General features: G+C 37.9%; 1 protein-coding gene across 1 annotated transcript in view; it reads right to left on the reverse strand.

Annotated features, from left to right (window-relative positions):
* Positions 1-15,955, reverse strand: part of fras1 (Fraser extracellular matrix complex subunit 1) — a 264,241-nt gene that overhangs the window by 35,980 nt on the left and 212,306 nt on the right. Inside the window, 11 exon segments of the mRNA XM_044110758.1 lie at positions 1,092-1,216; positions 1,957-2,136; positions 3,691-3,810; positions 5,164-5,352; positions 5,735-5,998; positions 8,703-8,856; positions 9,975-10,159; positions 11,104-11,236; positions 13,090-13,252; positions 14,560-14,711; positions 15,527-15,774. Coding sequence (XP_043966693.1) covers positions 1,092-1,216; positions 1,957-2,136; positions 3,691-3,810; positions 5,164-5,352; positions 5,735-5,998; positions 8,703-8,856; positions 9,975-10,159; positions 11,104-11,236; positions 13,090-13,252; positions 14,560-14,711; positions 15,527-15,774 — 1,913 coding nt within the window.

The following is a 15,955-nucleotide window of genomic DNA, read 5'->3' on the forward strand; positions in this document are numbered from 1 at the left end:
CCTAGGTGCCATTTTCCCACCTGATAGTCCGATAGACTGATCGATTCAGGAGTAAAGTTGCAACATTTGTTACATTTTCAGCTGCTGCAGTTTGATTTGACTGCACAGCATCAAACAGACGAAACGTTTTGAAAAAACTGTTCCCCTCCTCGCCTGTGGGGGCGCTGCACCACAAACCGAAAGGAAACCCTTTGAAATAGACACTGAACAATTACACTAGCCAAAAATCTCCCACACACTGTTTGCTCTCAGGCGTAAAGGGCAAATGACCTTTCTCACTTTCTCGTTTCTCCTCGTGATTTCCATTAATTTGAATTAGCAAGGCAAATTTATGCATGAGGTGAACGTAGATGGGAAAGCTAATCTGCTAATTTATTACCCCTGAGCAGCTTCTGCGTAAGGTATATTTGATACAGGTCAAGTGAAACACTGACCGTTGTGTTCAGCATGAATGAGAATTCAATGGAAGAAAATGAAAGAGTTATAGTCGGTCTGATGGAAAGGGACATTTCTGGTTAATCAAATGTAGCCCAGAAAGAGACAAACAGTGTCAAAAGTAGGAATCCACTTTGAACTTAATAGAAAAGATGAGTGTGTAGATCAGTGCGTATAATGCAAATAGAACAGGCGTTTCACAAATCAGGCATGTTGCACATGCACAAGGAAATACATTTTGGCTAACAATGAATGCATTTGCTAATCAAGCAGATATTTTATCATTTTACCATATTCTAAAAAATATTTAATACAGCATTTAATAAAATATGGTAAAATCTATATTTTTTTTACGCAAAATACATGCAGCTGTCGGTATTTTATCACAAATTTGAGATGTGTTTTTTTTTACAGCACAGTTTCAGTAGCTAATAAACAAAGGAAAAGTTTTTATTCAATTAATCAATTAATCATCAGAGGAATTGATAGATTAAGCAATTAATAAAATTGATTAGCCCTACACAAGACAAAAGCAGAACTTTTTGTTAAGTGTGCATTTGTAAAAAACAGACATTATGCCAGAAAAAGATGCAGAGTGATGGTTTTAGAGTAAATAAGAAGGAATCTTTTCTCGTCAGCACCTTCCCCTCTTTTACCTCGTTTGTCCCGTCGGACACGGTGAAGGAGAACTGGTCAGCGTGTTTTTCTTCTTCACTGGTGTGGACGTACTGGATGCTGCGAGACGCCAGATCAGCCTGAGTGAAGGAACTGATTCTGGTTCCTGGAGAAAACAAACATTAAAACATCATCGGTACATTTATTAATTCATGCAAATTGTGTTTGTTTAGACTATCAAGGTTTTTTCTTCAGATCTGCTGATATTTAATCTGTTTTTCTGCAGAAATCAAACTTTTTAATAAAAATATTTTGTTTTGTTTATGGTTGTGCAGATGAAGAAAAAAGTTTTTTTCACAAAACTAATTTACAATTAAAAAAGAAAAAAAGCATTTTGTAGCCAACAATTACAGAAAACTGTGACTGGTGTCTGGAAAACGAGCTGTTTCAAAAACCTTCTGATTGCTGGGTAATATTTGACGGGCAGTGCACTGTTGCCTAGCAACCAAAGGTGAGCTTCAGCATGACCAGCTGGGCCATGCTGTGGTCCAGCTGTGTCTGCTTTACTGGAAAAGATGAGTGTTTTGCTGTAGACTTACTATTTAGAAACCACTTGCTAGTTTAATGTTGGTTGTGCAGGAGGCTCTACTATTGCTTTTCAAAGATGCACTGTTGTATAATTATGCCTCTGTTAGCTGCTATTTTTACGTGTGAGGGTGAACGTTGGGTTGGGGGGCATGCATAGCCAGCAGCAGCTTATTTGGATTTAAATTGACAAGACACAATAAAAGTAAAAGAATCTAATTATCCAAGAAGGATTTTGTGCAAAAAATGTCATAAATATTCCTCTCCCAACCTGTTGTAGGAAGCATAACAGGTCACCCCTAAGTTTCCTTCTGCACCTACCTGGGTTGGTGACATGCTCCAGCTGCCCCAGACTCGTCTGTTTGGTGATCCGGTAGACGAGTTCGCCCGGTTCGCTGTCCTGGTCGCTGGCCGACAGCTGCAGCGTGGTCAGCTTCTTCACCGAGTTTTCATCCAGCACCAAGCCTTTGTTGGCCACCACCGAGGGAGGAAGATGATCCTCTGGAGAGGAAGACAAATATATGAAGAAACAACAGGAACCGGTCAAACTTTTCAAACATTTGGGGATAAAAACAATACAAATGAACTGAAGAAGATAGTTTTAATTCACTTTCTTATTACTGTTTTTAATAATGTAATAATGTGATAATGTTCTACATTTCACAGCAGGTACAAGGTAAACTAAAATATATTCATATATTTTAGTTTGGAACCTGACTGGAACAGGAGCAAAACACTAATTTAACAAAAAATATAAAACATAAGACAACTTTTATTTCAATTACACTAATCAATAAGTCATTGAGCTTTTAGGAACAATAAATATTTATTATAATGAAACAAGCCAAACAAAATATACTAAGAAAGTTAAAAAAAAATTTAAATTTTTTTGGTTTTCTAGCATTTGGCAAATAAAAATAAATTTGGGAATTCTAACTAACATAAAAAATCAAAAGTTTAATCTGATTTAACTTCAGGCAGAAATATTTATTTGGTTTATGAAGATATCTGGTTGCAACTGTTTCTACTTTTAGGCTTTTAATAAAACATTAGATTTCATTTTATTACAAAACTGCATTTTGAATATTTCCAAACCTTAAAAATACCTCATTAAAATTCAAGCATTATCAAGGACCAGTTTGAACCCTGAAAAGATAAATTTAACAGAAGAAGGAGCAACAAAAGAGGATCCAACCCGTTATAAATGTGGAAAAAGGGTTACAAGTTAAAACAGGTAAAGTGAAAAGGAGAGAGGTGAACAGAATCCCTGCTGACATAAAAAATATAACAGAACAGCGCAGAAAGCTGGCAGAAAATAATAAATGGTGAGGCTGTTGAGCTGCGAGGAAGAGAAAATCTGTCAGGATCCACCAGAATCACAGCAGGTTTCATCCTCAGGAGGAAGAGCTGAACTCGAGTTTGGAGACCAGGAAGACAGGAAAGATGAAATCTGAGGTATACAAGTAACTACACCGTAAAAAAAGGTATTGTTAGTCTACTTTCAAATGCAAATACCTTTGTACACTTGAAATAAGACAAAACTAACTTACAAGCAACTTTTCAGCAGCTTGAAATATCAGATTCAAAATATGGTCTAGTTCCACTGGCAGATTATTTCATTATAACTAGTATTTTTTCATGAATATTAATGAATTATTTAATGAATTATTAAGCTCCTATTTCTAGCTTGCAAAATTACTTTGCAAGATTTAGTGTTTTTTTCAGTGTACTGCATTGACTTCAATGCAATCTCCAAGTTGTTGTCAAACAAATGAAAAGCCGAAGCATAACACAAAAATCAATTAATACTCCTTTTAAATGGATACAATAAAATAATTTGAGGGAATTTGCGGGGTTAATTAAATGCATCAGTAGCTCAGAAGTTAAAAAAGAAAGGTCCTCTGAGGACGTTTTGTATTCGGTTTGTGTCCCGAGTCGAGTGCAGGACAAAGGCATAAATCTGTAGTAATTGCCTTGTCTTCTCCAACAAATGAAAGAACAGTTCAGCCCTTTCTCTTTTTAGCTGCAGGTAGCGGCAAGCGGAGGAAACCTCACCGAGAACGCTGATGAAGAACGACTGGTCGATCAGTTTGTTGCCCTCGGGATCGACCAGGTTGAACTTGAAAGACAGGCTGCCTCCTTTCTCGCCTTTCTCATGGCTGTACCGCAGCAGGCCTGCAAGAAACGAGGAACAGAAAACACCCGTTGTCATGGCAACTCAAAGCATGGCACCAACTGCTGTGACGGCTACACATTATTAAATCACATCTGATTGCGGCAACTTCAGCTCGAGTGAGACAAATCAGGAGCGCCAGCTTTACCTGCATCCAACAGAAAGAACTTTACATTTGTTTTTCTGTGTGAACATGAATGAGTGGCGTTAATTTTTACACTTGTCTTTTCCAGCAGCCATTGTACAGCAGTAAAGCCAGCTGACCAAACATGCTGGAGCTCAGCTGGGGTTACTAGGTAACGGGCAGAATTCTGTTGAGGTTGCTAGGTAACGGGCTGCACCTGCTGATTTGTGACTTTATAATCTCAAGGTTTTTGAAAGAGCTCAAGATTGTGATTGAAAGCGCTAAGCTAGCAGTGGGAGAAGGCAGAGGAGTTTTATTTTCATCACAGATCACCTGTTTCATGTTCTACTGTCATAATAATCTGACAGTTTCTGCAAATGTTTAAATGTTTTTTGTAGAAGTTACATACTGCAGCTTTAATGTGTTTTTGTATATTTTAAAATAATTATTACGTGAACAAAGCAGGACAAGAGAATAAGATGAGAGAGAAAAGAACACCAATACTACGAGTTCATAAGCATTTCTGTTGATTGGTCTACCTTTAAGATAAATATAATACGGGCTTTGATTAACACGTCAGCAAAGAAAAAAAAAAAACAGCGTGGAGAGAATAAAAAACTCTGACAAAATCAAATATAAAAACAAAGAAATTAAAGTCAAAGAAATATATAATTTTAAAATAGATTATTCTATATGCATGCTGTTGGTTTTCAGGAGGTGCATATCATTTTTCTATTCATTCATTTTGGTTCAGGTTTGTTTACTAAATTACAATATTTTGGAAAATGTTTCTTGTTTCCAACATTTGGTTACATTTAAACAGTTTTAAAATGGGATAAGGACCAGATCAAACTTTTGATTTATCAAAAATCTCATAATCTTTCTCTCATTGTTTAGCAAATAGAATTTTTTTTCTAACACGTGTAAAATGAGACGTTTTGTCTAATTCAGACGACGAGGGAAAAACAAGTTGTTTGTCTTTATAGCAAACTTCTGGCGGCAACAAGTTTACGAAAGCAGAGTAAAACGTCGCAGTGATTCATTTCTACCACGACGGAGTTAAAAATCTTTTTTATCATTTTCAAGATTTTTTTTTTCGACACATTGCAAAACTACAATAAAATAAAAAAATGTAACTAAAAAGCAGCATAAAACAGGCTACAGGTGAGGAAACAGTGAACAGTAGAGGAAGACAAATCAGACATTAGAAAATGAAACTTAAATCTGGCACCTTTGTTGACGTCGTCCTGAGTGAAGCTCTGAACCGGACCTTTGACGGAAACCTTCTCCACATGGCTGTCGCGGCCCAGCTGCAGTTTCCCCGCCGGCGGGTCTTTGGTCAGGATGTAACGCAGCTTCAGGTTGTCCGAGTCGATGTCTGAGCCCTTCAGGTTCTGCTCTGAGATTCTAGACGAAGTTCCTGCAAAAAACATCTACTTTTAATTTTACTAATCGATTATTCTCATGATTAATCGGATAAAAAAATCGACACAATCTGTAGATTTTTCATTAGGTTGAAATATAATCAAAATTACAAAAAACACATGAATAAATTCCTCTTTTTAAAATAAGGAAATAAATATTTTCTGGCATGAAAGGCAAAAATATAGCATTCCTTTAGTGCATGCTTGATTATTTGTAGCAAAGAATGATTCTGCAGCTAAAAATACTTCTAACATGTAAAAAATGTAGTTTATTTTTGTCTTCATGTGTGCTAACATATTTACACTAAAAGCTAGACAAACAAAAGTTGTGTTTTTGCAGTGTAGTCCCAATGTGTGTCCAAACGTCTCCCATCTGACCCGCAGGAAGCTGCAGGCCTCTGTTGACGGTCATTCGCGGCCCCTCGCTCTTCCTGACGTCCATGATGAACCGCAGCAGGCCCGTCTGGGTCTGCGTGCCGTCGGTGAGGGTGAAGCCCATTTCGTCGGCTCCACCACTGACGGTTTCGGGCGTGTAGACCAGCAGCCGGTCCAGAACGTCCTGGTAGGTGAAGGTGGATCCCTGTGTGAGGACACGCCCGTTTTCCAGTGGCTGAGAGTAGAACTGCCGCCGGCGAAGTTTTCCTGAGGAAACACGGGATTGTCACAGTTAAAACGTGGAATAATTTCAGTATTGAATTTAGAGAATCCCCAAAAACAAAGCTGTTTAAATTATTACATAGAATATATGATTATAGCTTCTGATGTGGACCAAAAAGTTGAACTTCAAATCTCAGTCTCAGATCTGTTGAAGTGGTGCAGAAACCGCTTAATCTGCGTTCTGGTGAAAATACTTCAAAACTCTTGAAATAAGATAAAACTAACTTAGAATTATCTTTTTTAAAACAAATAATTCATTGATATTCAGAAGAAAAGTTGGAGTTCCACTTAGGCTTGGCACAATAAACAACAAATCAATGAATTGCATAATAAATTGAAACACACTATCATTTCCATTTGTACGAGCGTTAGCAGGAGAAATGGCTCATTTTTCTTTACCAACAAAAAAAGAGAAATCTTACAACTGCTAAAATCTGACACCACTGCATTTTGTGATGAAGAAAGTTGCGCTCAGTGTTGGCTTTAGAGGCTTTTTTTGTCAGTAGTAATTGGTGTAGCGCCCCCACAGGCGAGGAGGGGAACAGGTTCTTCAAAGGATTTGTGCCGTTTGACACCATACAGCTGAAAATGTAACAAATGTTGCAATTTTATTCCCAAATCAGACCAAGAGTCCCAGACTATCAAGTGTGAAAACACCTTTAGCTCATTAATTATTTTCACAGGCAGAATTTTTAACTCCACATCATTCATAGAGAAGACAACAGGTGCACCCTTGCAGCCGGAGAACGTTCTCCTCTGATAAATTCGTTTGTTTGAGCGGCTCGCTGGACTGAGGACAATAAAGAGTTGGCCTGTTAAGAAGACAAACTGCCCGGGTTTCGTCATCTTGTATGAAATCACTCAGATTCTCGCTCGGTCCCATCAGTCGTACTCAGCGTCGGTTTTACAGCACCGTCACACTCGGCTTCACGGGCTGTTTTACGGTGCTTTAACTGCAGGCGGGGTGTTATTACAAAATGTTCACACCGGGTTGGGTGCGTGTGTGTGCGTGTGCGTGTGTGTGTGTGTGGAGTTTAAGAGAGAGATGGAAGATGAAACCAGGAAGGCGGCAAATTGAGAATTTTTTTGGTGGAATAATCCAGGAGACGACCGCCATGCACTGACACGTGAGGATTGACAGGGAAAAAAACAAGCCGTCAGTTTCCCTCCCAGTTCCAGGATTTTAGACACTAAAGTTGGTCTAGATGATAAATTGCTTAATCTGTCATCTGTGTCTTGTCTTGTGAAGCAATTTCTTTGAGCCCACCAGGCTTTGGCATCGTGGAAAGAAAGAAAACTAATTTTCGGGGGGTGAGAAGAGTCTGCGGAGGTCAGCTGGTTAGAGAGTGTGTGAGGAATGGCTGCAGACGTCGCCGTGTTTGTCTTGTTTTAGGCAATCTGTGTGTCGGAAGTGAAAGTAATGTGTTTATCCCTCTGTGTGCGCGATCTTCTCCATCACACTCAGAATGATTTACAGTAGAAATATTTCAACATAACCGCTGAACTGGTTGTTCAAATGGGACAAACTATCCTACAAATGCTCCATTTGGACTGAGCCTGTATGCTGCTAAAGGTACAACATAATTATTTCAAGCATTTTCAAGGAGAGTTTTCAAAATTTGGAGATAAAAAAAAGACACTTTCAATTCACTATTATGTGATATTTCTTAAAGTTATTAATTATGTCGTGACATTCGACATTGCAGGGACAATACAAACTAAAATATAACAACATTTTATGTTTTGAAATGTTTATACACAGGACTAGTCTGAGAACAAAACACAAATTAAACAAAGAATCCTGCAGTTTCAATAATGTACAAAATATAGGTAAAATTTAAGGTCTTAGTAGACCTTAAATAAGATAAAACTAACTTACAAGAAATGTTTCAGCAAGATGAAGGAGTTTGTTTTAAGTCAATAATTCCTTTAACATGGCAGATTATTTGATGTACAACCAGAGGTGGGCAGAGTTCCCAGAAACTACTCAGGTTAAACGAAGCGACTCAAGTAAGAGTGAAAAACACAAGTATCTTTTTATCAGATACTGATAAAAAGTGGACTCACGTACCGAGCTAAGTGGAAATTTTGGGGTATTAAGGACAAAAACTACAACAAGTCATATCAGTAACAAAAAAACAACAAAATCAGGTAAAAGAAAACTTTTCCAAATCAGTTTAATTTAATGAAAAACTTATGAAACTTAAACAAAAACTGCAGGTGTGTGTCTGTGTCTGGTGAATTTTTTGTTAAAACGTTTGTTTTTCATTCGGTGAGCAGAAAATCCAGAATATAATTTACTCAAGAGTAGAAATACTTCAGAAAAAAATTACTGAAGAAAAAGTAAAGCGTAGTAAAAATACTCCCAAAAGTAAATTTTTTCAAAAACTCAAGTAAATGTGACCAATTGCCAACCAACTCTGCTTATAACAAAACAATTTATTTTATTTTATACTTGAAACAGTCTGTGTTAATGAATTATTTATTTAAAACAAGCTCCTATATTTTGCTGAAAAGTTACTTGCATGTTAGTTTTTTATCTTTTTTAAAGTCTACTAAGGTATTTGCACTAGAAAGGAGACAAAAATATTTTCTAAAACCTGCCAGAGCATTTTAAATCCTTTTACTGTTTTTTATGTTGAAATGAAGAAGCGTATTAATAATCTATGTTGTTTATGTCTGCGCTCACCGTAGGTTGGGATCCTGACGACGGTGAAGACGAGTTCGTTTTCCGGCGTTTCGCCGTCGAAAACGCTGAGAGACGAGTTGGTGACGACGACGCCGGAGTTTTCCTCAACGTGGACGCTGCTGACGGAAACCGTCAACTCAGAGTCGGTTTTACTCTGCAGGAGGAGATCAGAGAGGAAATGAGGAGGTGAAACCCGGCAGGAAGGAGGGGGAGACGGAGATGAATACACCAGATTCTGAATCATGAATCTGATTCAAAATTCAGATTCAACAATCAGTTTGAAGCTCTACACGAGTTATCTACCGGATTTTTCACCCTGATAAATTCTGGTTGATTTTATAGGTTATTTTTTGCTCTAAATATGAAAAAAAAGCTTTAAAATATTTCCAGATGCTCAATTTTTTTTTCCTTGCAGAAACTGTTTATTGCTGCAAACATTCACACTGCAGACAGCCTCATCAATTCAACTGGAGTCTAGAAACAGGATTAACCAGCTGATTAGGAAGCAGATTAGGTTTCTATCGAAGACGGCAGCGGTAGTTAATTTAGATTAATTGTTTCTCAGATTACATTAGATGAATTATAGATTACAATAAGGTGTGCAGGTTTGTAGACGACAGCAAGATCTATGATAAAGTCCTCCTCCAGATGTTAATAAAACAAGTTGTATGGCGTTTAAAAAAGCTTAAAAGCCCAGCTAACACTGCAAAACATTAAATTTTACAAAGTACTTCTGTGTAGTTTATAGTGCAAATATCTTATGACACTTGAACTAAGACAAAAATTTACTTGCAAGTAACTTTTCAGCAAGAATTAGAAGCTTGTTGTAAGCAAAATATTTCTTCATGTTGATTTTAAAAAATGTCTGGTTCAATTGGCAGGTTACTAGGGAACGGGCAGAACTCCACTGGCGTTGCTAGGCAACGGGCAGTGCCTGCTGATTTGTGAAGATGAATTCCGTAAATTTGTTCCAAAAATAAAAAAACAATGATTTATTGCCAAAAAACAGCAGCAGAAACTCAAACGGAAAGAAAAACATATAGAAAATTTGAATATTCTATAAATAAAATTCTGATCTGCTTGAAAATCAAAGATAAAGAAGTTGAGACTGGTTTAAATACTTTTGCATTTAAATAATTTGGGAGCATAAAGTTGATTAGAGAAAGTATTTTTTTCTCCAAACACCCCCCCCAAATATTTCTCATGTAATTTATAACCAAACAAAATTTTACTGCATATTTATCTCAGTTGTTGCACTGTGGAAGTTTCTACCTGGATGTCGATCTCCACAGTGAACGTCTCCGTCTGGCTGTATCCGTCGCTGATGTAGAAGCTGAAGACATCCTGGCTGGCCTTTTGCTGGCTGTCCTGGACGTAGAAGACGTGATCAGAAACCAAATCCTCCACAGAGAAAGGAACATCTGGAGTCACAGCGCGCGAGCCGTCCACTGAGCCACCTGCAGCGGCACAAAGCAGAGGGGCAGCTGTCACAGCTGAACTGTAATAACAAGAACTGCTGGCCGGGTATCACTTCAACAATACGGTCACCGTGTTTACAGGAAGTCCTTATAAGGTCCATCAACACTGCAAAAACACAAAATCTTACCCAGTATTTTTGGTCTAGTTTCTAGTACAAATATCTTAGTAAACATGAATTAAGACAAAACTAACTTACAAGTAACTGTTCAGCAAGAAATAGGAGGTTCCTCTAATATAATAATTTGTTTATAATGAGGAAAAATTCTACTGCCATTGGCTGATTATTCCACTTATGACAAAATATGGTTCCCATGTAATGAATGAATGAATGAATGGATGGAGGGAGGAAGGGATGGATAAAATGTTGGATGAGTGGTTTAACTTTCACTGCATCAGTTTAATCGTTTCGCCCCTCCCCCACCTACTGCTGATGCCTTCAGGTTTTGTATTAGTCTCCATATCTGTTCCTCTGTTTTCTGTCGTTTTTTTCTCACTACTTCCCCACAGAGGTCAGAGTGCAAAGCTAATATCTGCTCAATAATCTAACATGGCTGCCTCTGTTAAAGCTTTCCTTTCCCTTTGTGGAGCCGTTTCTTGAGCTCCGATATAGCCAATGATTTTCAGGACTTTCTGCGATCTGCTTCAGAACTGGAGGCTTTAATTTGATTTCCTCCTTCCTGCTCATACGCAGCTACATTTCTCAGGTCTGTTTTTATCTGAAATCAGCTTTTTAATTCTCTCCTACCTGCTCTTCTCCTGAACAGAGGATAAAACATCAGAACATTTAGTCTATAGCTTTTTTTTCCCCAGGACAGTTAGCCAGGATCGTTTGAATAAGACACAAACATGTAAGTGGAAATTATTGTGAGCGACTGGATTTGTTTGGATTTGTTGCTTTGTGCAGCTGGTGAACTGAACTCGCCTCTTTTTGTGTTTTCGATGAAGCCGTATTTGGGAGGGCTGACGAGCCAAACCTGCAGCCCGGTCCGCGGCGTTTCCACGTCCGATACTGTGATGTGATTGGTCGACAGCAGAACACGGCCGCCTTCCTGGACCTGCCGATTACAGGAAACGAGTCATTCTGACAGAGTCACTTCAAACACAATGATGGGAACACTTATGCTAATCCAGAACAGCTTTAGCGTTTTGTTAACACTTAGCTTCCCATAAATTAATGTTTTTAAATAAAGTCTAATTTACCCGGCTGGTTTGTAAACTTTCAGCTGAATAAAATTCTGTTTTGGTGTTTTGATTATTCTTCAAGTGGAGATTTATAATCATGCTCTTATTTTGAAGTGGGTGAAGTTTGTTTACAAAGCAGTTCCACTTCCTCTCATTTTCCCCCACTAATTACTTTATTTAAAACCAAAAACACAGAGGAAGAAAATAAAACATGGACAGTGGAGAACAAAATATAAACATAAACACGTTTATAAAGCATGTAAATTATAATATCAAAACTAAATTCTACAGTTGTAGTCTTTCAAGGTTATATATGATTTAATTCAAGTTATTCATCATTTAATTGAATAATTCAGCTATTAGTAAATTATTAAACTAATCATTAGCTACAGCTCTAAAATTTCCTAATATCAAAGATGAATAACGATGAACAATATGACAAGTTATGTTTGAAGTAAGCTTTTGTGATTTAAATAACTATTATATTGAAAATGTTTATAATATTTTTATCAGTAAAACATTGACAGAAAATAGGCTAATGAGATGGAAAGGCACGGGATGATGGAATAGAAAGTGAAGACAGTTGGTGATAATTTATAGAGTGTAAAGCAAAAAATCAGGCAAAGTCAGGAAACATCCGACTGGGAGTAACAGGAAGACAACAGCTAACGCTTGCACAGTCCAAGGTGGGCTGACAGACAGAAGGTCGCAGAATCACAAAACAGAAACTCCAGACAGGAAGCAAGTAAAGTTTCCAGACAGAAGACGCTAAGTTAAAGGTCAGGGCTTTTAATGAAGACACACAGGAAACAGGAATCTACTCACAAGGACCAAGAATGAGTTAAGATTCAGGCAGAAGCAGCAAAGAGCCAAATCATGTTAGACTAGGAGAGTAAATAAGAATGGAAGGAAATGTTGAAGGCTGTTCCGCAGCAGAGAGTCGAGTTAATGTCCCAGAGAGTGAAAGGAAGAACACAGGCAAGCTTTGAGAGAGATAAACGCCTCAACTTGAGGCTAGTTCCTAGAGCAAATATCTCAGTACACCTGGAATAAGACTAAAATTAAAAGTCCATTTTTTACAGTATACAATTGCTTGTTTGAAGTCAATAATTTCTTGATATTGATGATAAAGTACTAGTACTATTTGCAGATTATTTCACTTGTTTCAAGACATTTTTCCCACATTATAAATCAATATAGCCATGGTTTTTCACATGAAGAAGCTCATTCACGTCTGATTTTGAATTAATTTCTTATTTAATGAAAACACAGCAATTGTAAAATTGTGTTTTTGTCAACATTAGCAGAATATTGATAAATAGTTTTGCACATTTGTAATGGAAATGCAGTCAGAGATGCAGATCTTTTGCGCTGTAACGCTCTCTGGGATTCACCTTTTGAAACTAAACAGATGTTTCATTACTTCTCAATTAATTGTTGCAGCAATATTTCTTACTTCATCACCTCACTTTGAGGATTAATATAATATTCATTAATTCACTCAGATGTGGTTTCCTCTCCCTCAGGCTGATAACTTTGGTATTGCTCACATATTAAAATAAAAACAATATCAACAAATTATATACTTCCCTTCAGAAGTCCTGAAAAACTACCAACTGAGATCCTTGTTCTGCTGAAAATGTGAGCAGATTTTATGACTCAACATTTAATTCTAGTGATACAAACTAAAATGAATTAAAGAGGAAGAAGGAAGGGAATAAAACACCTTGATGCCGCCTTGCACAGTGACCACCGGCGGCTGTCTGGGTGTGGCGGTGATGGTGATTGTGCACATCTGGTTGTCAAGGCGATTGCTGTCTTTGTCGTGAACCACAAAATGGAAGATGTCCGTCACCGGCTGGCTTCCCGTCTCCAGTGACGTGACGTACCTGCACATGGAGCACCAGGTTGGTTTTTACTAGAAGGTCACAAACTGGCCGACATGCAGCAGACAAAACAGTTTCCTGATCCAATTCCACTGAAAACTTCAGGATTCAATGAAATAACAGTGTCAGCACAGCATGACAACGTTCGCAGTAGGGCTGCAACTAACGATTATTTTACTAATCAATAAATCTTTGATTATTCTGACAATTAATTGATTAATCAGAAAAAAAGGGGCACACACATTTTTTAAAGGAATACATTAAGAGATGTATGTAAAACAAATAATTTTTATTTATTTTTTTTAAAGAAGAAAACAAACATTTTATTGCCTAAAATGCCAGGAAATAACATTCCTTTAGTGAATCTGTCCTGAGTGAAGCTAAAACCTAAAGATATTTACAAAGGTGTTTTTATCTTAAATGCAAAATGTATTCGTATTTATACAGATTTAGCTTAATTACTGCTCTAAATAGGTTGTTTTTCACCAAATAGCTTCTGTATATTCCAGTTATCACTTAATTAATCACTAAATTAGTCAACAGTTATTTCAACAATTCATTAATCACAATTAATCATTTTTAACTTTACTTTAAAGTGGCAATAAAAATATTTAGCCTATTATTACTTTCACATTTATGTGGGGGAAAAAAGTCACATTTTGCTTACGGTTAAAACATTCATGGGTGGGAATGCTTTGCCTTCCTCTAACTGGTAATATTGGAGCTATCTACTCTGAGTTTATGCTAACAGGCTCAGTTTGAGAAAGTAACAAGGTTCAAGTCTCATTTTGTGTCTTTCAGAGACATGAGATTGAAGAAAAGTAAGTTAGGTTTTACCTTTTCCTCTCCTGGTTTAAGCTAATAATGACTGCAGCTCCAGCATTAAGAACCCTTAACGCCATTTTATCACCTACAATCTGGAATAAACAGTTCATCTCTTCTTTTCAAGTGGTGTCTTTATTAGAGCTCCATCGGTCCTGAAAGCCCTTAACAAAACCAGAGATCATAATTATCCCTGGAAAATCTTTTGACTTTAGGATGAGAGCTTCTTGTTATTTTGATAATTGCTTCTTTGGGTTTTTTAATAGCCTTAAAAATCAGCCTTACACTTCATGTTGCTCTGCTTCATAGGCTTTTAGGGGCATCTGAAGTTGCACTGAAATCCTAATGAGATGCACTCCACAGTGTAAAAAGTATTAACTTTTAAGCTCAGAGGTGCACTTGAGAAAAAGTGGATTTAAACCATTAAAAGGCGTCGGTAACTTAATCAATTTTCACTAATACTCTACATAAATCAGTAACTCCATCACCTGATCCTGTGCAGGTTGACGTCCTCCTGGCTGAAGGAGGAATACTCCCTGAGCTCCTGCGGCTCCTGCTGGGAGGAAGTCCTGGTCAGGACGCCGTACATCGGCACCGACACCAGCTGGATGTGGATCTGGTCGTCGGAGGACGTGTTGTCCTGGTAACGCCAAAACACAGAGGATCTCAGCTCAATGGGGTTTTGTTGGGATTTTATGTGACAGAGCTGAACAGTGAAGTGCTAAGCATTAAACCTCTTGTCTTTAAGTATAGACGCTCTAAAATGTCATTGTTCCCATCTGGAAAACTCACACATGTGCGCGTAGGGCAAAAAGACGATTGTCTTACATCCGTAACAGCGCTGCTGAGGTAAAACAGCTGAATAATCAAAATTAAACCTAGAGATGCAGGTATTATTATTTCAGTGCAGTGCAAAACAACAAAGGGAGAAAATAATGCAGCAAGAACAACAAAAAATAACTTTTTTCTTGCTCTTTGTTGGCTACGCTACACTCAGTGTTTCCATAGCAACAGACAACAACACCACTATATGATTCAAGATTCAACCCCCAAAAAACACTCAAACATTTCCCCAACAAAGAACAGAAGCGTCAGTCAGACACAGTTTTATGTTTTTAGGCTTGATGTTTCTTTTGGGATTATTAATAATTGATCACTGTGGTAGATTAGCTACTGCTGCTAAAAGCTAAGCTAACACAGCGGTGGTTGACTAGCTAATTTAAGCAGCTGCTCTACTGATTATATGTTAAAGTTGGTGTGTGGGTCGATTTTTTGTTTATTTTGTTAAACTGAACTGAAACACACCTGATTCTGCAGCACATCTACATGAAATGGTTGTCATAGTCAAGCTAGCATAGCTGACCTACTTCCCTTCTCCTCAGCACTTTGTTTGAAAGCGCTTTATAGATAGTTATTATTATAACTAATACCCAGCATGCATTTCTTCCCACTCACCGTGTAGGCCAGGTGTGAGCGTCTGATAACTGTGCTGCTTTTCTCGCCCACTTCCAGTGACAGCGTAGCCGCCGGGTCTCGCTGCGGCCCGTCGACCGCTCCGTCCAGCACTGTCACCTGCACCACCGTGGTTGCCATGGAGATGCCGTCGCTGACCGAGAAGGACATGGCGTCGTCCTGGGTGGAGAGGCCGGCGTGCCGGTAGAGCAGGACCTGGTGGGTGACGTCAGCGAAGGAGAAAGTGTCGCCTAGAGAGAAAGACAAGAACCGATATCTTAAAAAAATGACAAAAATCGGCTTATCCCGATTTTGATGACGATATATCCTGCACCCATAATTAAGACAATGTTGAGTCCTTACAATATACAAATATTTAATCCAATAAAAGGAATAACTGTATACATTTAATTTCAGTATTTTAAATTCAAT

This window comes from Gambusia affinis, linkage group LG03 (genome assembly GCF_019740435.1).
Source record: "Gambusia affinis linkage group LG03, SWU_Gaff_1.0, whole genome shotgun sequence".
NCBI classification, from domain to species: domain Eukaryota; kingdom Metazoa; phylum Chordata; class Actinopteri; order Cyprinodontiformes; family Poeciliidae; genus Gambusia; species Gambusia affinis.